We start from the raw sequence: 27,370 nt of genomic DNA, 5'->3' as shown, positions 1-27,370 counted from the left end.
AAAAAGGGGGTGGTGATGGACAGAGTTTCTGAATGATGCAGAATACTCTTACCAAGTCAAGAGATCATGGTTTTAATCCATCACCGTTTTTTAGCTCACTGCATCATCCCAGCTCAGAACCTGGCTACATGCAAATTAGTCTGTACCTGTCCCAGTGCATGATGGGAACAGGGCAAACCAAACTACCAAGCCAATTCTTATACTGGGAAGGAAACAAGCTTCCGGGGACCGGTTTCTGGCATCACAGCCTTCGTCGGCCCGGCTTGCCTGAATCCTGATGGTGCAATGAGCAAGGGACTCACGTCTGAGCATACCCTCCCACACTGAGTGTGGATAAAATCGATTTGGGAAAAAGGGGTGGTGATGGACAGAGTTTCTGAATGATGCAGAATACTCTTACCAAGTCAAGAGATCATGGTTTTAATCCATCACCATTTTTTAGCTCACTGCACCATCCCAGCTCAGAACCTGGCTACATGCAAATTAGTCTGTACCTGTCCCAGTGCATGATGGGAACAGGGCAAACCAAACTACCAAGCCAATTCTTATACTGGGAAGGAAACAAGCTTCCGGGGACCAGTTTCTGGCATCACAGCCTTCGTCGGCCCGGCTTGCCTGAATCCTGATGGTGCAATGAGCAAGGGACTCACGTCTGAGCATACCCTCCCACACTGAGTGTGGATAAAATCGATTTGGGAAAAAGGGGTGGTGATGGACAGAGTTTCTGAATGATGCAGAATACTCTTACCAAGTCAAGAGATCATGGTTTTAATCCATCACCGTTTTTTAGCTCACTGCACCATCCCAGCTCAGAACCTGGCTACATGCAAATTAGTCTGTACCTGTCCCAGTGCATGATGGGAACAGGGCAAACCAAACTACCAAGCCAATTCTTATACTGGGAAGGAAACAAGCTTCCGGGGACCAGTTTCTGGCATCACAGCCTTCGTCGGCCCGGCTTGCCTGAATCCTGATGGTGCAATGAGCAAGGGACTCACGTCTGAGCATACCCTCCCACACTGAGTGTGGATAAAATCGATTTGGGAAAAAGGGGGTGGTGATGGACAGAGTTTCTGAATGATGCAGAATACTCTTACCAAGTCAAGAGATCATGGTTTTAATCCATCACCGTTTTTTAGCTCACTGCACCATCCCAGCTCAGAACCTGGCTACATGCAAATTAGTCTGTACCTGTCCCAGTGCATGATGGGAACAGGGCAAACCAAACTACCAAGCCAATTCTTATACTGGGAAGGAAACAAGCTTCCGGGGACCGGTTTCTGGCATCACAGCCTTCGTCGGCCCGGCTTGCCTGAATCCTGATGGTGCAATAAAGCTACTGCTCACCAGGGAAGTCTGCTGCTGGTATTCAAAGTGCATGTTTCAGTCTGCATGTCCGAATTTTTTAATGAAATAGAAGAGGATTTGAGAAGTCAAAATGTGCCCTAATTTTTCTTTCTGCAGCATTAATCATAATTTCTATGGCAAAATGAACCCCCTCATTTTGTTCCTGTGCAAATTAAATGTTTTAAATGTTACCACTTTATTCCAAACAGTATGGCTTCAGGTGTGCCATACGTTTGTCATAAGTAGGACTGTTAGCGCTCTAGTTGTTCTTTAGAACACTCTGGGAAGCTGCAAAGGAATCAACTGACAGTCTCTGCCCTGGTTGGATGTACATGTTTTACTGAGAATGTCAGACTTCATTCTCACATGACTGAGAAAGATAATGTGAATTTACAGAAAATATGCTCTCAGTTTAGCTTATAGATCACCTTCCAAACCTCTGTGGGAAAAGCATGAGAAAATATTTTTCTCTCAAACATGATTCATGATATCCCAGCAGATGGCTTTTTCACATGGTAAAATCACCTAAGAACATACCACAATTCCTAAAATGAGTATGGTACCATCAACAAATGATTTATAATGTAACTAAAGTCTTAAAACCTTCTATTAACTGCAATGCTTTCTAATGAGGTGCTATCATGTATATTAGTCCCAAAATGGCTGCCAACCCTTCTTGGATGAAGTGCTGACAGCCAATCAGATCTCATGATGAGATGTGTGGTTAGGCTCCGCCCAGATATATATGGGATTTTGATTCTCTCAGGAACTACTGAACGGATTTACACCATTTAAGCAAAAAGCACGTCTACCTTTCTGCCAAATTTGGTGTAATTCTGTTCAGCAGTTCGGGCTGTAGCTGCGACTAAAGGTCCCTATGGAAAATTGCATGGGGAAAACACGTTTTGGGACCCCCTTTTTTCTCTGCCCCCGCTTGGCGAATCACCCTGAGACTTTCAGGATATATATATATATATATATATATATATATATATATATATTACCTACTGGCGGTCGCCAGTAGGTAGTTATAGTTAGGACCACGTTTCCATAGGAAATCCGCAACATTCTATTTTGAATAACTTTTGCGCCGGTCGACGAATCCTCGCGAATTTTTCAAAATAGGTGGGGCGCTACGCTCCGCTCCTACCCTGAAAGTCTTGGGGGGATTCGTCAAGCGGGGGCTGAGATAAAAGGGGGGTCCCAAAACGCGTTTTTCCCATGCATTTTTCCATAGGACCTTTAGACACAGCTACAGCCCGAACGGCTGAACAGAATTACTTGAAATTTGGCAGAGAGGTAGTCCTCAGGTCAAGGAAGTGCCTTTTGTAGGTTTGGTGTAAATCTGTTCAGTAGATTCTGAGAAAATAGCCTTTAAATCAATATATATATCTGAGCCAGCTTACGGTGCGCTTACGGTGCGCTTACCGTACGCGTACGGTGGCGTGCGCGAGCACGATTCTGATTGGCTCTTAGATCTTAGTAAACATTCGAATCGGCCGAAACCAGGAAGCGGCGGCCGCCATTTTCTCTCTCGCACTGAGAGTGTGGATTAAAATACAAAGCACAAAAACATGTAAAGGGGCTGTTTGGACAGCTCCAAAGCACCTAGCCATGTTGAGGGAGTCCCCAAAGATCCCCCCAAGGCCAAAAACTGAATTTTTTTTTTTCACAAATTTCGCCGATTACGCTTACCGTACGCGTACGATAAAAAAATATTCCCCAAAAAAAATTATCCACACTCTCCGCACCCCGTGTGCAAATGGTGCCCGAATGGCACCCTTAGTGCATGGCTTATGTAACGTGAAAAAAATTAAAATATTACCTTTCAAAACGAAGTGCATCATATGTCCTCCATGTGCGCACGGTGCGCGAAGCGCATCGTGCGTACATGGCCCATCTAGCGTAACGTGGGCACGCGGTGCGCGTAGCGCACCGCATGCCCACCGTGCGTGCACGGCACTAACTGCGTAAAGTGGGCGCGCGGTGCGCGAAGCGCACCACGTGCTCACCGTGCGCGCACGGAACGAACTGCGTTAAGTGGGCGCGCACGCCACGAATGGCGTAAAGTAACTTAGCATTTAAAAAAACGTACAAATTCACTGAAAAAACCATAGGTTTCACACACGTTATAGTTAGGAATTAGCATTTAAAAAACCTTGCAAATTCACTGAAAAAACCATAGGTTTCACACATGTTATAGTTAGCGGAAATTTTACTGATAAAAAAACAATGAAATTCCCCCGTTATAGTTAGTGCAGGCAACTATAACTCACGCGACCGCAATCTTCTGCTGATGACATATGTGTCTTTATGAAAAAAAAATATTTGTAATATATGTATAGCTAAAAATTTATGGAAGAAGACATGGGCAAATAAGTGTCTAAATACAGTATTAGCATCAGCAGAGGATTGCGGTCGCGTGAGTTATAGTTGCCTGCACTAACTATAACGGGGGAATTTCATTGGTTTTTTATCAGTAAAATTTCCGCTAACTCTAACATGTGTGAAACCTATGGTTTTTTCAGTGAATATATATATATATATATATATATATATATATATATATATATATATATAGTTACAATTCATCTGTGTTCATTGCAAACTGTCCGGTCCAATGTAGCTTTTACCCAAAATGCTGGAATACACGTTGGATGATGTGCTTTTGCATAGCAAGGATGATGTACCTCTAACAGGTACATCATACATAAACCATAATGCATCATACATTGCAGGCAGCTCTTTCTTTATAACAATACCTGTTTCTCTGTAAGAATTACTCTTCCAAGCAGCTGGTCCTCCAGTCCTTTCATTGTAACAGTAAAATCGATGATTGAGGTGCGAGCACTTATTTCAGGGGTGTATGCTGGGTTCGGAAGCTTGGTGGTGATGTAAAGCCTGAATCCATTCATTACATCCACTTCTTTATCACCAACCTTTACCTTTTTATTGAAAGATACAAATGGGAAGTTAGTATGGAATGAAAAACGGAAGCTTAACACACAAGACAATTATCATCTAACTCCAGGGGATCTACTATCATGACAAGTCTCTATAGCACACTTCCTATCAAAAGTATATGTTTCATCACTATAATTCAAGAATTTGACTGTTTCGAAAATGTGCACCTGTTCATCAGCTCCTTTAGAGTGTATACTATACTGTTGACATCAAACTCTGCACACTTTTATATGCCCTCTAGTGATTTTTCTCCTGTCCCTTCTGATATAATGCCTCTAGAAATCAGCAGCAGTTAGAAAATAAGTATTATACTTGTTTAATTAAATGACAGTATCAACCACAGGCTTTGCAACCACTGTCTTAATACAAAAGGCATCAATTACACTCATTTTCACGAATATCTTACAGACAAATGTATCAGTTACAGTGAACTCCACAATTACTACATCTGACTGCAGTTAATGTATAGAACACCCAGGGGCATCCTTATCAAGGGCTTTGCATCACCATTAGACCACACAGGTGGGAGTAGGGCAACACAAAAACTAGAATCAGATTTCACAAGCCACACAAGTCCACCTTGTGTAGCCCTGCACGGGTTGGTATATCTGGAGTAATGCAAGACAGCGCAAGTCACTGCGTGCATTACTCATGCCTCAGGGAGGTGTTCCATGGGTTGAGCGTGGGTGTTCCACGCATCTACTCTTGTATTCTGAACTATTCTCAGGTTCACGAATACTGGTGGACCTGGAAATGCGTCAGAATGCTATGCCTTCATAGAGAAGGCTTAATGAGGAGAAATATCTTTATTTCTCCTTGTTTTTTCCTCTTTCTACATCTCTACACATAAAAAGAGGAAAAAGCCTTAGAGGATTGTTCTTGTGCAGGAAGGTGTCCCTTCTTGAACAAAAACAATCATGCCTGTGTTGGTATTAGGCAGCAGTTTGTGCAAAATGTTCATAAATGAAAGAGAAATCAACACAAAGGATGGTTGATGCTCTGTATTCAGAAATACGAAAATGTCAAAGGATAACCAAAGTAGTCAAAAAGAAGATGCAGGTGCTTCAAGTAATGAGCATTTAGGTTTCAACAGTCCAAAAATGATTGAAATGGGTGTACTGTAATCAATCGATGTTACGATCCCTCAAAAAATATGGACTCCTCATCAGGATAATAAAGAGGTAGCAACCTACAAAGAAAAATATGTGAACCATCAGTGATTCCCTTCAATATGCACCAAAACAATATGAGTATTTTCTAGGCCTGGGCGGTGAACTCTGCTCCGTTCTCAGAGCTCGTGGAGTGCAAAAAACTCAGCTTCGCATAGTGCAGCAGAGTTTTTCCCCCGCTAGCGATCACAAACGGTAATTTTGCGAGCTGCCGCTAGGGTAGAATTTCTACCCGAGTGCCAGGAAGACCACTGCACTCTGCCACTTGCGGAACTCAGCAGAGTTTTTTTGTAACTTTGCGGAGTTCTGCGTAGCAAAACTCTGTGAACTACACCCAGGCCTGGTATTTTCTTGAGGATATTGAATCTCGCATGACCAAAACAATCTGATTAATTTTAATCTATGTCATGTGTGAGCCTATAGACTAGACTGAGTTCAGTAATGAGAAACTTATAAGCGTTTCAGTGCGCGCCTAAAAAATAGACCGTGTGTATGTAATGGAATTAGGTCATGTGAACAGAGACATTGTATCCGTGAGTCTAAACACTGAACACATCTAGAAATGCATTGCAGAAAAACAAATGCAGTTACTCGCTCCTCTATATTGTAAACAAAGGCATCAACATCCGAGCGTCTCAAAACAAACACGTGAGAATGTTTATGCATCAAAAAGCATAAATATATCACAGAGGGAAAAGAATGCAGGGCGAGTACATCTACCGGCTCCACGTGACATAGTCGGCATCATTAGCGTCAGTTATGACATCAAGGTCACCTATATAAGCGCCACCCAGGCGTGCGGACGTCAGTACTTTTCACTTTTCCACGCAAGAAGCGCATAGCCATGAAGTGACTGATGAAAGTGTGTGCCAAAACTAGGGCCCTGAGAAAGGGAATAACCATTGCCCTAACGAATAAGTTTGCAGAGCGGGGGGCATGGGCGGGTCTTTAAGGAATCTGCAGCTAGATGTGGTCTCTACCAGATAATGCGTTGTCAAAGGTAAGTAACTTGTTCATCTGATAGAGACTTCTAGCTGATGATTCATTATCTTAGAACAGATACCCAAGCCATACCCTCCTGGCAGTGGGCTGCAGACAAATTCCTCACACTAGAAAGACTTAAAGGACCAAAGGGGCAAAATACCCGTCTCTGCATATCTGAATGACAGGCAGTAGTGCTTGGCAAATGTGTGCAGAGAAGCCCACGTTGCTCCCTGGAAGATGTCCGGGACAGGGACATCCCGTGCCAAGGCCGTAGTCGCAGCCTTTCTGCTTGTGGAATGGGCTCTTAATCCCTCAGGTGGCTGCTTCTTAGCCAACGCATAGCAGATCTTTATGCAGAGAACTACTCAGAGAGAAATGGTCTTTTTCTGCATTGCCTGACCATCTTAGCTCCCACGTACCCCACAAAGAGTTGGTCATCCACCCGGAACTTTCTTTTTGGGTCCAGACGATGGGGCCCATCCTCTTCTTTAGAGGGAGGCGTGAGAGCAAAAAACGGTGGGCAGCGTGATAGACTGACCCAGATGGAACCTTTGGAAGGAATATAGCACGGGTTTGTAGAACCACTTTATCTGGAAAAGTAATCATTTAGGAGGGCTTACATGATAGCGCCTGCAACTCACTCACCCTCCAGGAAGATGTTATGGCCACCAGAGGGGCTGTCTTGATGGTAAGAAGCCAGGGGGGGGACAGTTGTGCAAAGGCTCGACGTGAGCACACATAAGAAAAGTGAGGACCAAATTAAGGTTCTACTGCGGCATGACAAAGGGTGTGGGCGGAAACAAGAGAGCCAGCCTTGTCAAGAACCTATTTACAAAGAGAGAGGGTTGGTCTGGCAACCATAAAAAAGCAGACAGAGCAGAAAGATAACCCTTATGAGTACCCAAAGCAGAGTCCTGCTGGGCAAGGGTAAAAATAAAAAGAACAGTTGAGAGAGAAGCAGAAAGAGGGTCAATAGCCCTTTCTGTCCAGTACGATACAATCTTTTGTCAACGGCAGGCGTACCATCTTAGTGGAGGGCCGCCTGGCTGCCAAAATAATATTGCATACTTCTGGAGGAAGGTCAAAAACTATCTTACCGCCGCTCAATCTCCACGCATGGAGGTGAAGAGTTGACAGGTTCAGGTGGAGAACCCTCCCCTGCTGCTGCGACATACTCATTTTCATAAGCTCTGGATACCAGACTCTCCTTGCCCAGTCAATAGCAACAACGATCATTTGGGTCCGGTAGTTGTTGATCTTCTTCCAAACTCTGGGCACAAGTGGTATGGGCGGAAAGGCAATCTCCACTCGCTACGAAAAGCGCAGCCGAGCAATAGCCACCTTAGAAACTCCAGCAAGCAATACTGCTGACATTGAGCGTTCTATTCGGAGGCAAACAGATCTAACCAAGGTTTTTCCCACAGCTGAAAGAGACCTTGTGCCACTTCCGACAGGAGACGCCACTCATGATCTGCTAGGCATCAACAGCTGAGTTTGTTCGCCATGGCTTTCAGAGAACTTGCCAGGTGTTGAACCACCAGGGTTATGCCCTGCTGTTCCAGCCATGGCCTCTTGACAAAGGCTCCACGACCTCACCCCGCACTGCTTAAGTACCACATGGTGGTGGTGGTGTTGTACATGACCACCTGCACTAACTCCCCTTGACAGAGGGAAGAAGTGCTTTCAATGCCAAAAGAATTGCTCCAAGCTCCAACAAATTGATATGGAGCCCGACTCCGCCAGAGACCAGTTTACCCTGATCTCAGCCTCTCCCGGATGGCCGCCCATCCCAGAAGTGACGCATCTGTCACCACTGTGTGATCTGGTTGGGGAAGTGTAGTAGGGTGGCTTAGTATATGGTGCACACATATTTAAGTGAAGAACCCTGCACTAATCCAGGCAACCCTTATAGTGATTTTATTGGTCTTAAACAACCATAGAAAGCTCTCTAAGTGGTAGCTGTGGAAAGCAGCCTTCAGGCTTAGTCCAGAAGGAGCTTGTTTTACCAGTACTAATAGTGTAGGTTAAGTGAAAAAGAACCACACTGTGTAGTTATAAAAATATGTATTTATTAAAAACTCTCTTTAACACATTGTAATATCTTCTACCCGGAGATATAATCACAGTACACACAACCACTTCAACAATAGAACAGGTAAGTAGCACAAATACAAAGCGCTCTACAGAGGGAGACCAAAACATATACTTAGAAAGTGGAATGCGAATGCCGACCCAAGTTGAGACTGGACCCAGAAGATGTAGAAGTGTTGGGGACCCAAGGAACCCCCCACAGTAAGCACCCAGGAACCCTACAGAGGCTGTGTGCAGAGTGGGAACACGACCATGTGATCAACGCAAGTCCATGGGGAAGTTGCGGTGCAGTTTTCAAGAAAAAGAACCCTTCCCAGAGGACCCTGAAGGAACCCCATGGAGGATGGAAGATTGGAGAGTCACCCCACCCCTGGATACCCCAGGCACCAGCATAGCTACACCAGGAAGCCGGGTGCATAGGTGTGAAGTGACATCGGAAACCGCTATAAACTACAATGGAGGACATCATTAAAGATGCTGCTGGCGAGGAAGCTGAAAGTCGTGTTGAATCCAAGGATGGATTCTTGAAGAGGAGTACCTGCAAGCAGAGAGGACAGAGTCTATGCCACTCTGGAGTGACCAGGAGGCACGGTAGACCAATGACCACCGATTAACAAAGATGCGGGAAAGTTGACTGTGACCTTGTCGCTGCAGTTGTGAGGACCAAGCAAAGCTGTGGAAGACCAGGAGTTGTTTATGAGCTGTCCCACGTCGGAAATCAAGAGCCAGGGGGTCGGTGTCTGGCAGGAGCACCAACAAGCCTTGGCAGCAGTAACAGATGAAGAAAGTGAAAAGGGTGCAGTGTCAGGAACAGCAAGGTCCAAGGGCCTCACTAAGTGCAAGTGCAAGATAATCAGAGCAGGCCCCCGAGCAAGCTGGGGACCCCACTGGAGCCAAAGAAGACCTTCAAGAGGACCCACAGACCAAAGGCCCAGGAGTCGCAGGAGGACCATGAGCAGCTCACCAAGAATGCAGACCCACGGTGCAGATGATGCGGTGAGGACAAAGATCTTGTTAGCAAGATATGCTGGAGGCTATAGCTTCTCGGTGCTCGATGATCTCTGGAGAAGAGAGTCAACAAGCCTTGGCAATGGCAAGTCGCCGCAGTGCACAGGGGTAATGCTCTAGCGGTTCCGACAAGGGATATTGGCTTCAAACTTGCTGTGAAGAAAGTGCAGGCCTTAAGGAGGTTGCAAAACCACCACCTGTGTTGCTGAACCTTTCAGAGTCCGTGGGACCGATCAGCTTAGTTTCGGTGCCTGCAGATGCAGGGAAGTGACTCTTTCACTCCAAGGAAGATTCCTTCGGGTGTTTTGGATGTCCACAGGCCTAGAAAATAACCTGCATGGAGCACAGGCACAGACGATGCAGAAGACTGGTAGGACGACAAAGCCAGGAGCAGCAGGTGTCTTCCCGGTGCAGTCTTGGTTCCCAAAGCGAAGTCCAACAAAGTCCGAAGTAACCCAGACGGTTGAAGATGAAGTGGTTTCGGATCTGAATCTTGTCCTACGACAAATCTAAAGAACTATCCACAGGTAAGTCCTTAAGTACCCTTCAGAATGGGTTGGAGTCCCTCCCAGAGGAAGGGCTGGACAGCCGGGAGAACACTTTCATGTCCTTTGTCCAGTTTCGCGCCACAGGAGGAGCCAAAGGCTCCCTGAACTGGTTCTAAATGGAGTATGCAAGGAGGGCACCAAATGTGCACTTCAAAGCAGTCTAGTGATGCTGGCAAGCGCTCCACCCTGGCCCAATACACTAAGTCCTGTCTGGCAGGTGGTCACTCCTCCTTGTGACAAGAAACCTATTGTCCTACCTTGCCCTGCTTGAACTTGGCTCAGCAGCAGGAGGACAGAATCGTGTCTCTGGTCGGCAGCAGCCATAGCTTCGCTGTGTGGGTCTGGAATACTGGTACCAGGAGCACAGAGGACTTCCAAAAGGAGCCCCCCAGTGCATAGAATCATACCACCAACATGTTTGATAGCAAACATGCCAGGATTCATTACAGACAGTTTAGAGTTAGCCATCGCGTAATGACACATGGCACATCTATGTATCATAATGGCTGATGCACTTACGCCTGGAGAATGGACGCCTAGAATTGTAGGGGTGTCCTGCTCATGCAGGGGCGCCCTCACACTAATAACCAAGCACCCTGCCTTCAGGATTGAAAGGCCTGCCTTAGGGGTGACTTATAGGTTTTAAGTGTATTGAACTCAGATATAAGAAAACTTCTATCTGTCGTAAGTGGTGCTAGCACCATCTTACATAGGCTGCAATGGCTGGCCTGTTGTCACAATTTGAGTGTTCTCCTATGGGTGGCATAATATAAGCTTCAGCCCATAGGGTACCCCTGGTGTATCTATGCCCTGTGTACCTAAGTACCATATACTAGGGACTTATAAGGGTACACCCGTAGCCAGTCTGGGAGGTACCTAAGTACTCACTAAGGTCTGATTTAGGGAAGAAGCACAGAGACTGGGGTCCTGATTAGCGGGATCCTAGTCAGAAAAACATAATAACACCAGGAAAAAGTGGGGGTAACCAAGAAAGCAGATCCTTCTTTCCTACAAGAAGGGAGAGGGGTCTGCCCTCGACACCATACCGGTTCCTCAACCACCGCATATGCCATCTGGCATGCTTTATCAACTTGATGTAGGAGGCCATGTGGCCCAACAGCCTCAGAGTCAATCCCACCGAAATCCTGGATAGAGGCTGAAACATCGGAATCATAACCTGAATATCCTGGACTCCTGTTTGGGAGACTAGGCCCGAAACTGCGCTGTGTCCAAAACAGCTCTGATGAAAGGGAGTGTCTGTTTTGGAGTCAGGTGTGACTTCGGCATGTTTATACAGAACCCCAGCGAATGCAGGAGGCTCTCAGTAGTCTGAAGGTGGGAGCCAACAGCCAGTCATCGAGTTAGGGGAAGACTGGAACCAGTAACCTGCACACATGTGCTGCAACCACCGCCATCACCTTGGTGAACACTCAAGAGGCACTGGTGAGGCCGAAGGAGAACACAGTAAACTGAAAGTGCTTGTGGCCTACATTGAACTGCAGGTTAACGCCTGTGGCACAGCAGGATGGGGATGCGAAAATATGCATCCTGCAGGTCCAGTGCTACTATCCAGTCTTCTTGGTCTAGGTCAGACAAGACCTGAGCTAAAGTAAGCATCTTGAACATCTCCTTCTTGAGGAAAAGATTGACGGTCGAAGATCAAAAATGGGCCGCAGGCACGGCCAAGATGGCGAGCGGGTAAGACGTGTTGGTAACGTCTCCTGGCTCCCGCTCGCCCTTTTCCGACTCCTACAGCATTGCAAATCCCCCAAAACGCTAATTGTTTTGGGAAACCGAGGGCTCCGGATCTGACAGTGCGACGGAGGGACTGGAATCCAAGCACCAGTGACCGTGGACGAGCGAGCGAGGCTAGAGAAGCGGAGAGGACCCGGTGGAAGAAAATGGCAGCGGCTCCTGGCGGAGCAAACACGGCCTGACTGTAGAGGAGGCATCCCTGACAGAGTGACCGGGAAGCCGGGGCACCGGGACCTGGGCGTGCTTCTGTGGGCAGACGATGTACCGGGGCTGTCTGAGCACTGGGGGAGGCAGATTCCAGGAACGGAGACCAGAGGAGAAGGGGAAGAATCCCGGGAGACGGATGGGGCCCGACGGAGACGCCCACGCACGGTTCCAGGGGCACCCGTGACACTGGTCCCCGAGAAGTGGTATGTCTCAGCAGGGGGGAAACTACCAGGGAGTCGGGGTGCCTACGCAGCTGCGGCAGCATTTCGGCCAGCACACTCGGCTGGCAGCAAACAGGAGCGTGACTGAGGGGTGGAAATACGAGGCCCTGGGAGCCATTGACCAGCACACCGAGTGAAGGGGAGATCGGGTGATCCCTCTCAGGGACGCATACGCCGAGGTGGGAGAGAGTGGGAGAGATCAGTGGGGTACCTGACCTTCCTCCGAGCTCCCCAGGGAATTGATCGGGCAGCAGCTCGAGGTGGAGCGGACGACGGCAACCAGATCCCTAAGGGCAGTAGTTGTAATGGCGGAATAAAGGGCACTGCCATAAACTGGCCTGGCAGGGGGCAGGCACCCACAGAGCAGACATCTGCAGAGGCCTCTATGAGGGGAGTGTCTGGAGTCCCCCTGTATTAGGGCCGGAGGAGAAGCAGGAGCGAATCGGACCGGCCAAGCACGATCCTCCCGGGGCCATTATAAGAAGATACGACCGGGATAGGCCAAGAGGAGCTGGCCGGTGAGGAAGAGTGTCCAGAAGCCAAAGGGTGTGCAAACGGATGACCGGGACCAGCAGACAGGCAGTTTGAAAGAGCCCCTGGATGGCCAGCAAAGCGTTTGAGCCAAATGGGACTTTAGCATGGGAACCAAGAAGAGACCAAGAGAAGCTGCACGATCTGGAGGTGCACACGCCATAGTGTACCCCGCATAGCACAACAGCTAGAACCGAGTGGGGTGGACGCAGGAGAATGAGCGGGTTGGAACACAGTCGTCATGTCCTCTTTGAGGGGATAGAACGATTGACGAAAGACATGTTGACCAAAAACCCGCAGACCAGCGGAGGAGAGGGCAGAGGATCCCCGACAGCACAATTAGAGCACGAAGCAGAGGGAGCAGAAGCCCCTGTCACCCGCTCCTTTCTAGAGATGCTGTTCAGTACCCTAAGGGAAGATTTTCAGACACTAAAGAGTGAAATTGTGACAGAAGTGAAAGAAATCAGATGAGTCATGGATGCAGTGGGAGAGCAAGTGGCAAGGATCGAGGAGCAAGAGCAGGCCAGGGAGGAGGAAGTGGAGCAGCTTCAACAGGAGGTGATACGGCTACGAGCTCAGCAGATCGATCTCCAGGCGCACACGGAGGACCTGGAGAATCACTCTAGAAGCAATGTGAGAAGCTGGCCTGGTATACGCTGTTCACTAGTTAAAGTGGACACCTTGCACCAGTACAATTCGACTATTATGGTAGTAGGTTTAAGACAACCTTTAAAGAAAGCTATCCTAGTGGTAGCTGTGGAGAGCAGCCTTCAGGCTAAGTCTTTAGAGGAATGTAAAGCAGCTTGTTTTACCACATAATCTCTTGAATTACCAAATGAAAGGACACCACACAGGTATATATATCAAATATATAGGTATTTATTACTAAACTACTCTCTACTAATCTCTTTATGAGATTACAAGTCAGGAACATATGCACAAATCAACGTTTCACAATAAATCAAGCACAAATATGGCTGGGGCCCTAGGGGCGTACCAGACCATATACTAAAAAAGAAACTTAGAGATAACGACTTGCAAAGGGACAAGGCCTAGGGCCTTCAGAAGCATTGGGGCCTCACAAAACCACCCAAGGCAGGTTAGAAAAGGACCCACGGGGGACGCATGCAGTGTGTTAACACAGCCGCGAATCCCCGTTGACTTCAATGGTGCAAGTCACGGTTGGAAATTAAGAGTTTAAGGGTACGTCGGGAGAGTCTATAAGCAAGTCACTTACAGGGTAAGTCGTTCTAGAGCCATCACACACAGGAGCACCATAGTGCTGGAGTTACCTCACCCAGGGAAGTCGGGTGCATAGGTGTCTTTTGGTGTCGGGTCGCGGCGTCGTTCTCAATGGGAGCCAATGAAGACTTGCTGCTTGTGAAGACAGAAGAAATGACCGGTTGAATCCAAGCCTGGAATCAGAAGAAGGAAGACCTGAAAGCAGAGGGGACAATGTTTAAAGTCACTTGGCAGTGACCCGGGAAAAGGAAGATGGATGCCCACAGTCGTCTGGTGTTTTCAGGTTGTTCACGGGTGTCCAGACTCTTCAGCCTCGAGATCCAGGATGCCTAGACGACGACCAGGAGCTGGATTTGGCATGTCCCACGAAGTCTGCAGCTTACTGCGGTGTCGGTGACCAGATTGGAGCCAACAAGCCTTGGTAACAGCAAGTCTCGTGGAAAGGACAAAAAGTCAGCGGTGCAGACCAGCAAGGTCTGGGGGACTCACCCAGCGAGGGTAAGTTAGGGCAGGCCTGGAGCAACCAGGGGAGCCCTTTGGAATATTAGGAAAGTCTTCAGGGGACCCACAAGCCAGCCGGCAAGGTATTGCGAGGATGATGCCTCAGGAGGATCCACTCAACAGGGGCCCACGGTCACTCAGGACGGTGTAGGCCTCTGATCTTTGGAGGGATCCCTACTAGAGGCTAGGACCACACGCGGCCCAAAGCACAGGTTCGTAGAACGTTGTGAAGGGGTTGCACTTGAAAATAGTGCACGGTACCCAGGGATTGGGGTTCCTCGTCACTCGTGGGGTCCACTTGCCTCAGCGTCACTGGGGACTCACGATGGCCTTGGAGAAGTCAGAAAATCCTCTTCCTGGGCTGCAGGGACTTCGGGCTCCGGCGGGAGCGGTGGAGTTTGCGACCGTGGATTGCAGTTTTTGGTGCCTGCCAAGCTGGGGAGTCACTCCTTGACTCCAAGGGATATTCTTCAGTCTTCCAGAGGTAGTGGAATGTCGAAGGTCTAGGATTCGTCTTCAGAGCATCGTCCAGGGGTATCTAGTTTGCAATGGCAAGGGTTCCCTAACTTATACTGGAAGGAAGGGAGGGACTAGCTCTATGACCCCACCTATGGGAGAGTCAGGGGAGTGGGTGGCTACACCCACTTCCCTTTGTCCAGTTTCATGCCAGAGCAGGGGCAGGTAGCCCCTGAGCCGGTTTGAACTGGTGTATGCACAGAGGAGCCTACTGCTCCCCCAGTGCAGGACTTCAAAGCACTCTAGGAGTGCACCCACCAAGCCCCAATACACTAAACCCTGTCTGGGAGGTGGTCACACTTCCCTGTGACAGGATACCTATTGTTGGGATTCCTTCACTGCGAGTTTCGGTCATCAGCAGGAGGGCAGCCCAGTGTCTGTGACTAGTGGCATCCATTTTGTGATGCCAGGGCTCTTCAGGATTCTACCGTGTTTCCACAGTAGGTACATGTCTATCCCTCTAGAAGGGTAGGATCATACTCCCACACCAGTTACTGGTATGGGGGTATGATTCCAAAGGGTTTGACACCAAACACGACATGTTTTGATGCAGCCATTCCAAAGTTAGCATTTACAGCGAGGTTATAATGCACTTAAGAGTATATGGTTTGACCGCATTCACAAACAGCCCCAGAGAATGGACTCTGAGAGCTGCGGAGGGACCTGCTCAGGCAGAGGCACCCCCTCACATGGAAACCAAGCACACTGCCCTCAGGATGGATAGGGCCTGCCTTAGGGGTGACTAATAGGTTTGAATGTGTGTGCAGGAGAGATATAGTGAACCTATATCTCAGTGAGGAGTGCTAGCACCACCTCACCCAGGCAGCAGTAGCAGGCCTATGGTGACAGATTTAGTCTGCTTCCCAGGGGTGGCATAATACATGCTTCAGCCCCTGGTAGGCCTGTGAAGTACCTATCCCCTTGGTACCTAAGGTACCATATAGTAGGAACTCATAAGGCACCACAGTATCCAATCACTAGTGCACCTAATATGCACTTCATGTTGTCTAGAGAGAACAGAGAGGCTGGGGCCCTGATTAGCAGGGTCCCAGCCAGACTATAGCCAGAAACCAGTGTAAACATCAGAAAAAATGTGGGGGCAACATAAGAGGCAGATCCTACTCTCCTTTACAACCCCCCCCCCCCCAACTCAGGGACACTAAACTAACCTTGACCAGTTCAGTCTTCGTGTTCTAAGTGGAAATACCTTGAGAGTCCATCTGCACTGGCATGTTGGGTCCCAGGTCTATGTTCCACTGTATAGTCCATCCCCTGTAGGGAAATGGACCACCTTGTTCATGCAGCGTCAACAAATAATATTAGCAATAGTACTAACTGGGTATTTTTGGGGGATAGCCGCGCGGTCCCCTCCTTAGCACCTTTTCTGCACCCACCTATTGCTCAAAGAAAGACCTTTACACCTACTGCTGCCCCTATTGTGGATCCCAAAGTCAAAACCCCTTCCGACCCACCTACACTGTCCCCCGTGATGGGGGCAACCGTCCGGGTTGTGTAGAAACCCTGTGGAGTATGTATGACTGAGGATATTAGTCATCCTAATTTAGGCTGCCGTAATTTAAACCAAACTGGTTCTATCGCTCCCCAACCGGCATCGCCTCTCCTTTCTACTATTTTTAGTGGTGGCACCCATTTGCATTCCCTGGTTTCCTGGAATATCGCAGGCCTAAAGAGTAAAATCTCCACCTTAGAGTGGATTGATCTGGTGGACATACATGACATCATGGTATTGCAGGAGAACTGGGCTGCAGAATCAGTACATCACAAGGGGTACCTTAATTTTCACAAAGTTGCAGTCGTTGGGACAAAAGGCAGACCGTCAGGAGGTTTAACCATTTGGATCAAACAATCTATGAACCTCCAAATCAAGGAACTATATGTGGGAAGCCTAGACATTCTAGCCCTTAAGCTGCACCAGTTAGATGGTTCAGATGGTTCTGAGCTCTATATAATTAATGTGTATAATAGAGCCAAGCCTGGTGGGCGTGGCTCCGACACTTTTCCAATATTGGACTCCTTTCTGGACTCCCTTAGACCTGACAGCAATATAATAATCGTAGGCGATTTAAACTGTTCGTTCGAGCCTCTAAACTCGGACGGGGAATTTCTTATGACAGAAGAGGATGCCGCGTGGAGCATCCCCCAGTTAGACCTTACACCCATTAAGAGATGGACAGAATCAGCTCTGCAGTGGATGGGTCTCTGCCTTGAATGCGGCTTTAGGGCCGCCAACGGGCGGTCTGCATCAGATAAAATGGGTAGGGCCACCTTTGACAATGGCCGCTGCAAAAGTAGAATCGACTACGCCCTTATAAAAATTGAGTACTGGTCCATATTAAATGATATGGTGATTATGGACCGCCCAGAGAGTGACCATAATCCTCTTATATTGGGACTCCTGCTAAAATACAGTGGCAAGCATAAGTCTATAGCTAAGGTTGCAACCGCTGACGCCTTGCTTACTAACAACCTACGCAGGGTGCGTTGGGCTAAGATTGCCATTGACCCTGAGGTCTTGGATGAGATTTCTATTAGGCTAACTAGGACTCTGGGGGTTTTGCTGTCACTCCCAACTCAGGAAGATATAAACAGAGACATAACTAACCTCCATGATGATCTTTTTAGTGACCTCAGATTGTATTTTTCCAAACCTGATATACCAAAGAAGACTCATAGCAACCCACTGTGTAAATCATATTATAATAAGTCGTGTAGGGAATCCTATAGTAGATTGGCTCTTGCGATCAAAACTAAAATAATTTCTAATATTAGGATAGCACGGCTAAATTACTACAAAGCAAAAAAAAAGGCCAAACTTGATTGGGATACCCAACACTGGCAGGACCTTTTAGCAGCCAGTAAACATAGAAATCTAACAAAGTTTTGGCATTTAGTCAAATGGGGTAATGGCATTGTTTCACAGGTTCCTGCAAATCATGTACCGAGAGAAGTTTGGGTTGAACATTTTGGGTCCCAGTTTTCTGGGGATACCTTGATCGATATTAATATCATTCCCACCCCTGCCCTCGAGGTCATTGTCCATGACTTGACATTTGTAAGCAGTGAAGTTGAGGCAGCACTAAAAATGATCCCTAGCGGCAAGGCACCAGGTATTGATTGTGTCCCTGCCGATCTCTTCAAGCATGACAAAGAAAACTGGATCCCTTATATAGTCTATCTGGGCAATGCAATAGCAAAGGGGGCTATAATCCCCGACTCTTGGCGTGGAGCTGAAATTCTCCCGATCTATAAGAAGGGGGATCGTTCCAGCCCGGAGAACTACCGACCGATCAGCCTGATCGATGCTATACAAAAAATCATCGCTAGGATGGTTTTGATACGAATTCAGAGCTGGATCGAATTGGAGGATATATTATCACCCCTACAGGCAGGGTTCAAGTCTAGTATTAGCACCATAGAGCAAGTCCTTAGATTCCAATTGCTGTATTGGAAAGTTGTTAGTTTAGGCAGAGGAACTATTTACGCTGCCTTTGTTGACCTAAAAACAGAGTTTGATTTAGTTGCCAGGGGTAAATTGTTGGGGGGTGCTAAGGGCTCTAGGGATGCCCCCGGAGCTCTTGAACATGGTAATTAAATTGCATGAAGCAAATTTTGCACAAGTTCGCTGGGGCAAGCAAGGGCAGGTTACTAGAAGATTCGCTGTGTCCAGGGGTGTTAGGCAGGGCTGTGTATTAGCACCAACCCTGTTTTTGTTATTCATCAACGGGGTGGTGCAATACTACTCAGCCCATCCGACCGATGCCCCCTCTTTGGGTGGCATTAAGTTTCCGCTACTTATGTTTGCGGATGATACCCTTTTGCTATCGCAGACCCAGGTAGGTTTACAAGCGGCACTGTCCACATTTGAGAAATTTTGTCTTGACTATGACCTGCAGGTTAATATTTCGAAAACTAAATTTATGGTGTTCACGAAAAGCAGACCCGCGGTCGGCCTAATTAAAATAAATAACAACAAGTTAGAACAAACAAATATTATGACTTACCTTGGGATTGTTTTGGAGAGTAAAATGAGTTGGAAGCCCCAGATTGAAGCTTTATCGCTCAAGTTTGCCCAACTCACGGGGTGCTTGATTAGAGAACAGAGAAAGTCTGAGACCAAGAGGATAGGTCCAGCCATGAAGATTTACAACGCCAAGATAGGTTCTGCGATCCTGTATGGTGCGGATCTCTGGGGTTTTGCCGGCCTGTCTGTTCTGGTAAAAACTCAGAACACATTTTTAAGAAAATTGACAGGTCTTCCCTGTTCTAGCCCTACGACACCCTTATTAATGGATTTAGGCTGTCACGCAATAGATGATTTCGCCCATTTTAAGCCAGTGGCCTTGTGGAGGAGGCTATGGACCACCCCCGAACTAGCGGCCTACGCCAAGGCCACTATGGATGTAAGATCCATCCTGGGTTCGGGTAACATCATCTGGTTCAAAAACCTCAAACTAACACTCGAGTCAATGGGCTTGGGAAATCTGTGGCTAGATCCTGCTAACAACTCATTTCCCCCCAAACAAGTTTATAAAAACATCTATTGGGCAATGGTTTACCAGAAACACTCCTGCCAGATCTCATCTACATCTCTGTCAGGAATGTTTCTGGATCTTAAATCTTTTCCGGCCCTAGAAGAATATTGGGACACAGTAACAAAGCCCAGTGATAGAAAACTCTACCACCAGTTAAGGGTTGGCTCCCTCCCAACGAGACTGTTTGTAAAAAATTGGAAAGGTCAGGTGTCTGATCGTTGTCGTAGATGCCCAGAACGTAAAGAATCGATTGCCCACATATTCTTTGAATGCCCTGTTTATGCAGCTCCCCGGGCCAAATGGCTCAAACCAATTTGTCGAAATCTATCAATAAGGGTTGGGTCTGAGGCCCTAAGGCTTCTTAAGTCGGATACAAGTGAACCAATTGTTATCGCTGTATCAACATTTTTGGGCTGGGCGTGGTTCCTGAGGGCTAAACAGGACCTAGTGGTAGGTGTCCAAAACGATTTGTTCTGATGGCTTAGTAATTAATCTTGGCTTTTTATCCTACTTTTGCTGTAGGTTTTAAATTATATTTTTATTGTTGGTTTTTTATTCTGATTTTATATTAGTATTTGTCTTAAAATGAGGTTTTTATGTATGGTAATGTCTTTTATGATGAAAATATCGGAATGAAGACTTATTGAACTTGAACTTGACCACCTTAAAAGTTTTGGGTTTTCACCTTTCATCTGTTTCAGCCATAGGAGGGGCTTGTGGTCAGTCTGAACTATGAAGTGAGTGCCAAACAAGTATGGCCTCAGCTTCTTCAGGGCCCACACCACAGCAAAGGCCTTCCTCTCTATAGCTGACCAACATTTCTCTCTAGGGGTCGGCCTTCTGCAAATAAAAGCTACTGGCTGGTCTTGACCTTCATCATTCAGTTGAGACAGTACAGCTCCCACACCCAGCTCAGAAGCATCTGTTTGGACAATGAACTTTTTGGTGTAGTCTGGACTCTGTAAGATGGGAGCAGTGCACATGGCCTGCTTGAGGTCTTCAAATGCCTTTCGACAGCTAGCTGTCCACTGAACCTTTGTTGGCATTTTCTTTGAGGTAAGATCATTCAAGGGGGTCACTATAGATCCATATCCCTTCACAAATCTCCTATAGTACCTAGTCAGGCCTAAGAAGGCTCTCACCTGTGTCTGGGTGGTTGGAGCAACCCATTCCATTATGGTTTGGATTTTGCTCTGTAAAGGCTGAACCTGGCCCCCACCTACAAGGTGGCCCAGGTACACAACCTGGCTCTGCCCTATCTGGCACTTAGTGGCCTTGACAGTGAGGCCTGCTTTCTGCAGAGCCTCCAAAACATTTCTGAGGTGGACCAGGTGATCCTGCCAGGAGGAACTAAAGACAGCAATATCATCTAGATAAGCTGAGCAATAAGTTTCCATCCCTGCCAGAACTTTGTTCACCAACCTCTGAAAAGTGGCAGGTGCATTTTTTTATCCAAAGGGCATCACCACAAAGTGGTAGTGCCCACTAGGGGTCGAAAAAGCTGTTTTGGATTTTGCATCATCATCTAACCTGATATGCCAGTAGCCAGCTGTTAGGTCAAATGTGCTGAGATACTTGGCTGAGGCCAAAGTATCCATCAGCTCATCTGCCCTTGGAATAGGATAGGCATCAGTCCTGGTGACTGCATTGAGGCCTCTGTATTCTACACAAAACCTCATTTCTTACCACCCTGGGTATGAGGCTTGGGTACTAGGACTACTGGGCTAGCCCAGGGGCTACCTGAAGGCTCAATTACACCTAACTCCAACATTTTCTGGACTTCAGTCCTGATACAGTCCCTGACATGGTCAGGTTGCCTGTAGATTTTACTCTTGACAGGCAGACTGTCTCCAGTGTCCACCTCATGGGTGCACCAGGAAGTCTGACTAGGGGTCAGGCTAAACATATGTCTGAACTGCTGCAGAACTTGTCTGCACTTAGTTTGCTGATAGTCAGTGAGGCTTCTTGCCAAAGCAGCACCATCTACTGACCCATCATCAGGGTTCTGTGAGAGCAGGTCAGGGAGAGGGTCACTCCCCTCCTCCTGTTCCTCATCAGTTGCCATGAGCAAGCCCATGTCAGCCCTGTCAACATATGGTTTCAATCTGTTGACATGGAGCACCCTCAGGGAGCTCCTGGGAGTTCCAAGATTCACCAGATAGGTGACTTCTGCCTTTTGCTCAACTATTGTATGGGGGCCACTCCATTTGTCTTGGAGGGCTGCTGGGGCTACAGGCTCCAACACCCACACTTTCTGTCCTGGCTGGTACACAGTCATCACAGCCTTTTGGTCATGCTAAGCTTTTTGTAATTCTTGGCTGGCCTCCAGGTTTTTGGTTGCCTTCTTCATGTATTCGGCCATCCTGGACCGGAGACCAAGTACATAGCCCATCACATCCTGTTTGGGGGGTTTGAGAGGTAACTCCCAGCCCTCTTTTATCAAACATAATGGACCTCTTACAGGATGTTCAAACAGAAGCTCAAATGGGCTGTAACCAATCCCCTTCTGTGGAACCTCTGTATGCAAACAAAAGGCAGGGAAGAAGAAGGTCCCATGTCCGCCTAAGCTTCTCTGAGAGTCCTTTAATCATTCCCTTAAGGGTTTTGTTGAAACGTTCAACCAACCCATTGCATTGAGGGTGATAGGGGGTGGTGAATTTATAAGTTACACCACACTCCTTCCACATTGCTTTCAAACATGAAGTTTGTACCTCTGTCAGAGATGACCCCACTCTGGAGAAAACTCCAATGAGGGCTCTTGCCACCACAGGGGCTGAGGTGGTCCTCAGGGGAATTGCCTCTAGGTACCTGGTGGCATGATCCACTACCACCAGGATAAATCTGTACCCAGATGCAGTTTGAGGGTCAAGGGGACCAACAATGTCAATCCCTACCCTTTCAAAGGGTACCCCCACCACAGGTAGTGGTATCAGGGGGGCCTTTGTTGTGCCACCTGCCTTGCCACTGGCTTGACAGGTGACACAGGAGCGACACAACTCCTTGTTGTCTTCTGACATATGTGGCCAATGAAAATGTGGAACAGGCCTGTCCCAGGTCTTGTTTTGGCCCAAGTGACCTGCCAAAGGGATATCATGTGCTAGGGTCAAGAGGAACCCACTAAACTTCTGATGTATTACCAACCTCCTGGGGGCTCCAGGGGTTGGATCTCTACCCTCAGAATATAGGAGTCCCTCATCCCAATAAACCTTATGGGACCCACTAGCACTCCCAGCAGCCTCAGCAGCAGCCTGCTGTCTGAGGGGTTCAAGAGAGGGGCAGCACTGTTGCTCCTTACTTAGATCTTCCCTAGAAGGGCCCCCTGCCCCCAAGAACTCAACCTGATCAGGCACAAGTCCCTCTGGGGCAGTTCCTTCTTCAGGATCTGCTTCTCCTCCCTCAAGAGGTGAATCTTGGATCTGAGACAGGGGGGAAGGCACTGCCTTAACCCTACTGCTCCTCTTCTTGGGAAGCATCTGGTCCATGGTTCCAGGATCCAGAGCTGGTTCAGTGTTATGCATTTTGGCGTGTGACCTGGTCACAGCAAATACCTCTGCAGGGATGCCCGACATCTCAGCATGAGTCCATAACTCTACTTCAGACCAGGCTGAAGTCTCAAGATCATTGCCCAATAGGCATTCTATAGGGAGGTCTGCACTGACTACAACCTTCTTGAGGCCAGTTACCCCTCCCCAGGAGAAATTCACAACTGCCAGACTATGGTTGGTCCTGACATTGCTTGCATTGGTCACCTGGTACATTTCGCCCACGATGATCTGTCCAGGGTCCACAAGATCCTCTGCCACCATGGTGACACTAGCACCTGTGTCCCTAAATGCCAAAGCCTGTTTGCCATTTATTACAGGATGCTGTTTGTATTTGCCCAGATTACTGGGGCTCACTAGGAAGGACATATCAATGACTCCATCACAAATCAGCAATGCCTGAGTGGGTACTCTGACTAGGCCAGAGTCCACTTCAGAACCCAGGGTCAACCCTACTACCCCCCTATTCTGTGTACCACCTCCACCATTAGCTGAACTAGGGGGAACAGTTGCCTTAGGGGCAGGAGTGGTGGTGGTTTGGTCTTTGGACTTGTTACAATCAGAAGTCCAGTGCCCTTTCTGTTTACAGAATTTGCACCAGGGCTTCCTTTGGCCTTTTCCCTACCAGATGCAGATTTGTGGGGCCCTTGTGAAGACTTCTGGTCTTTTGACTTATCCCCACCTTTCTCAGAGCCCTTAGAATCCTGCTTCTTGGCGTCACCCCCTTGGTTCTGGGTTTTCTGCTTCACCCAGGTTCTGACCCATTTGTCTGTCTTCTTTCCCAATTCTTGGGGAGAGGTAAGATCTGAGTCCACCAGGTATTGATGCAACAACTGGTTCTGGCAATTATTAAGGATCTGTTCTCTCATCATTAGATTATACAATACCTTGAAATCAGTAACCCTACTGCCAACCAGCTAACCCTCCAGAGCCTTGGTTGCACAATCTACAAAGTCAGTCCAGTCCTGAGTCTGTGCCTTTTGGGTGTCTCTGAACTTCAACCTGTACTGTTCAGTGGTTAAGCCAAACCCATCTATCAGTGCACTCTTCAGGACTTCATAGTCATCAGAATCCTCTTCTCTAACAGTGAGGAGCTTGTCTCTACCTTTATCTGAAAAGGAGAGCCACAAGATTGCTGCCCACTGCTTTTGGGGGACCTGTTGTACTCTACAGGCCCTTTCCATAGCAGTTATCCACTTGTGGATATCATCCCCATTCTGGGAGGGAGGAACAACCTTGCTCAGGTTCCTATGGTCTGGAATATATTCTCTGCCTCTAGGGACACTGTTGCTGCCACCAGGAGCTTCTAACCCCTCTCTTCTAGAAGCTCTCTGGAGCTCAAATGCTACTCTATCTAATGCCAACTGCTTGGTTTTGAGGGCAAATCTTGCTTCCTCATACTGCAGCAGTTTGTACATTCTGTCAGAGGAGGTCTCCCTTCTAGGAAAGTAGGAGCTCCTCTGGTGGACAGATTCTCTGCCAGAGTGATAGGAGTGGTCAGACTCCCTAGAAAGGGACCTAGGCCTTTTCTCCACTCTGTCAGTTCTTTTAGGGAGAATTCCTCTGTCCCTTTCAGACCCTTGGGGATCTGGCCCTTCAACCACAGAGTCTTGGTCATCTTGATGTTCATCATCTGACCCAGACACTATAATTGAGATTATTATTCTCTCGAAGAGTGGGGGGGAGTGTGTTCCAGATTTTAGCGGCATTAAACGAGAATGAGCGGCCACCCCATCTAGATCTTTGTATTTTCTTTGGGGTGGCCAGGCACAAGGAGCTGGAATGCAGAGTCCTGTGGGGAAGATAGGGGGTGACCAGGGAATGCATGATGACCGGACCAGTTTTCCAGATGGCTTTGTGAGCCAGGCACATAGCTTTTAACTGTATCCTGGCCGAAATAGGCAGCCAATGAAGATTCCTCAGTGCTGGTTTTGCAGACTGCCACGGTGGTGTCTGGAAGAGCATGCGCGCTGCACAGTTCTGCGTTACTTGCAGTTTGTGGATGGTAAATTGGGGAGCCCCGAGATAAAGGGCATTCCCGTAGTCAAGGCGAGAGAGAATAAGTGCCTGCACCATAATTATTCTCGCCTGAAAGGGAAGGAGGGGGATGATTTTCCGCAACATTCTCATCAGTCCATAGCAGGTGGCTGAGAGCTTGGTGGCCTGGTGGTTGAAATCAAGAGAGCTGTCAAGCCACATGCCAAGGCTCTTAATCAGAGTCTTTGGAGGTAGAGCAGGGCCTAAGCAGACCGGCCACAGAAGAGCAGGGACAGGGGATGGTGGATTATCCAGGAACATAATCTCCGTTTTGTCCCCATTGAGCCTGAGGCAGGAGAGTTCCATCCACTCGGCCACCGCCTCTAGGCAAGGGCCTAGGGTGCTAGTCGACCCCTCAGAGTGATTTAGTGCTACAACTAACTGAGTGTCGTCTGCGTAGGTGATGATCTTAATGCTGAATGGATGGACAACCTCCGCCAGAGGACTCATGTATATATTAAAAAGCATGGGGCTCAGGGCAGAGCCCTGTGGAACCCCACAGCTGAGGGGTAGCCGGGAGGACACCACATCTCCCTCAAAGACCTGAAAACAGCGGTCACTGAGAAAGGACTGGAACCAAGTCAGTGCCGTGCCTGACACTCCCATATTTTCAAGTCGATGGGCCAGAATGTTGTGGTTAGTGTCAAACGCGGCACTGAGGTCCAGGAGGATGATTGCAGCTTTTCCTCCTCGGTCCAGCAGCCTCCTTACCTCCTCCGTCACCGCAAGCAGGGCCGTTTCCGTCCCATGCTGAGGCCGAAATCCTGTCTGAGAGTCACATAACAGGTTGTTGGATTCTAAATAATCAACCAATATGGTGTTAATGTGTCTCAAAAGCAGTTTGCTCAGCCAAGGGAGGAGGGAAATTGGGCGATTTTTGGCCAGATCGGACTGGTCCAGACTGGGCTTCTTCAAGGGGGCCCTAACCATCGCGCATTTCCATGCTGTGGGAACCATACCAGAGGTGAACGAGGAATTCAGAACATCAAGGATGACTGGTCGAGTGGATTTAATGACCTGGTTAAGATGTTGTGGTGGAGCGGGATCCAATGGGGAGCCTCAGATTACTTTAGAGACGACCAGGTCCAGAGACTCATCATCTAAGGGGGGAAACTCCTCTAATGAGCATTTGGCCGTGGAAATAGGACTGCTTATTACCGTTGTCATGGGCTTGAGTGTAGTGAAAGGGAAGGAAGAATAAATGTTTTGAATTTTTTGACAGAAGAAGACTGCTAGATTATTGCTTCGTGTAAGGGCTCCTTCTGTTGTCAGAGGTTTTTGAGGAAGAGTGATAAGTGATTTAGCAATGCGAAAGATCTCCTTAGGAGAGTTTGCCGCTGTGCTAATTTTCTCATCGTAAAAAATTGTTTGGGCGGTTTTAATTTCAGATTTGTATAGCCTGATTGCTTTCCTATACTCCACTTTCCTAGTTTCTGAGAAGTTCTGTCTCCAACTTCTCTCTAGTCTTCGGCAAGATTGCTTTAAAACCCTCTATTTAGGGGAGAACCAGGGAGCTGTTTTCTGCCTAATTGTTTTATGGATAGGTTCCTGGGGGAGAACTAGGTCAAGGGAGCTTTGGATCCAAGTATTCAAATTACTATTGGCCAGATTGGGATTAGGATCCATACACGGTCTTGTATTTTCAAGGGCTGCCATCCAATCAGTGGAGGAAAGCTTAAACCATTTCCTTCCCAAGGTAGATGTTGTTTCCTGGGGGGGTGGTGGCATGATTAGAGGGATTAAGAAGTGACCCGTCCAAGGGAGTGGGGAGGGGCTCCCTACGACCAGGTTGTCCAGGTTGCTGAATACATGGTCAAGAAGATGGCCCTTGATATTTGTAGAGGCGAATCCTTTTTGTTTAAACTGGATCGCCATAAGGCCCGAAAGTAGTTCACTGGCTAAACGGTTAGAGGGATCATCTAAATGGATATTGAAGTCACCAAGTACCGTAAAGTTAGCTGGAAGCAGTGCTATAGTGGCGACTAAGGTGGAGAGATTAGGAAGAAATTGCCCTGGGACTCCTGGGGGGGCGATAGATCAACAGACCGGAAAAGGTACTCGTTGGTGAGAATTCTAGAGAAAGTAGTCGGTGTGGTTCGACAATTAAAGGTGTCTTTAAATATGATGGCCAGGCCTCCGCCTCTGCCAGATGTA

General features: G+C 47.8%; 1 protein-coding gene across 1 annotated transcript in view; it reads right to left on the bottom strand.

The window, feature by feature from the left end:
* Positions 1-27,370, bottom strand: part of DNAH5 (dynein axonemal heavy chain 5) — a 5,853,083-nt gene that overhangs the window by 987,098 nt on the left and 4,838,615 nt on the right. The window contains exon 65 of the mRNA XM_085606747.1: positions 4,110-4,292. Within this exon, the coding sequence (XP_085462873.1) occupies positions 4,110-4,292 (183 nt within the window). The remainder of the gene's footprint in view (positions 1-4,109; positions 4,293-27,370) is intronic.

Source organism: Triturus cristatus, chromosome 5_2, assembly GCF_964204655.1.
Source record: "Triturus cristatus chromosome 5_2, aTriCri1.1, whole genome shotgun sequence".
In the NCBI taxonomy this organism is placed as follows: domain Eukaryota; kingdom Metazoa; phylum Chordata; class Amphibia; order Caudata; family Salamandridae; genus Triturus; species Triturus cristatus.
This window is presented reverse-complemented; position numbering and strand designations above follow the sequence as displayed.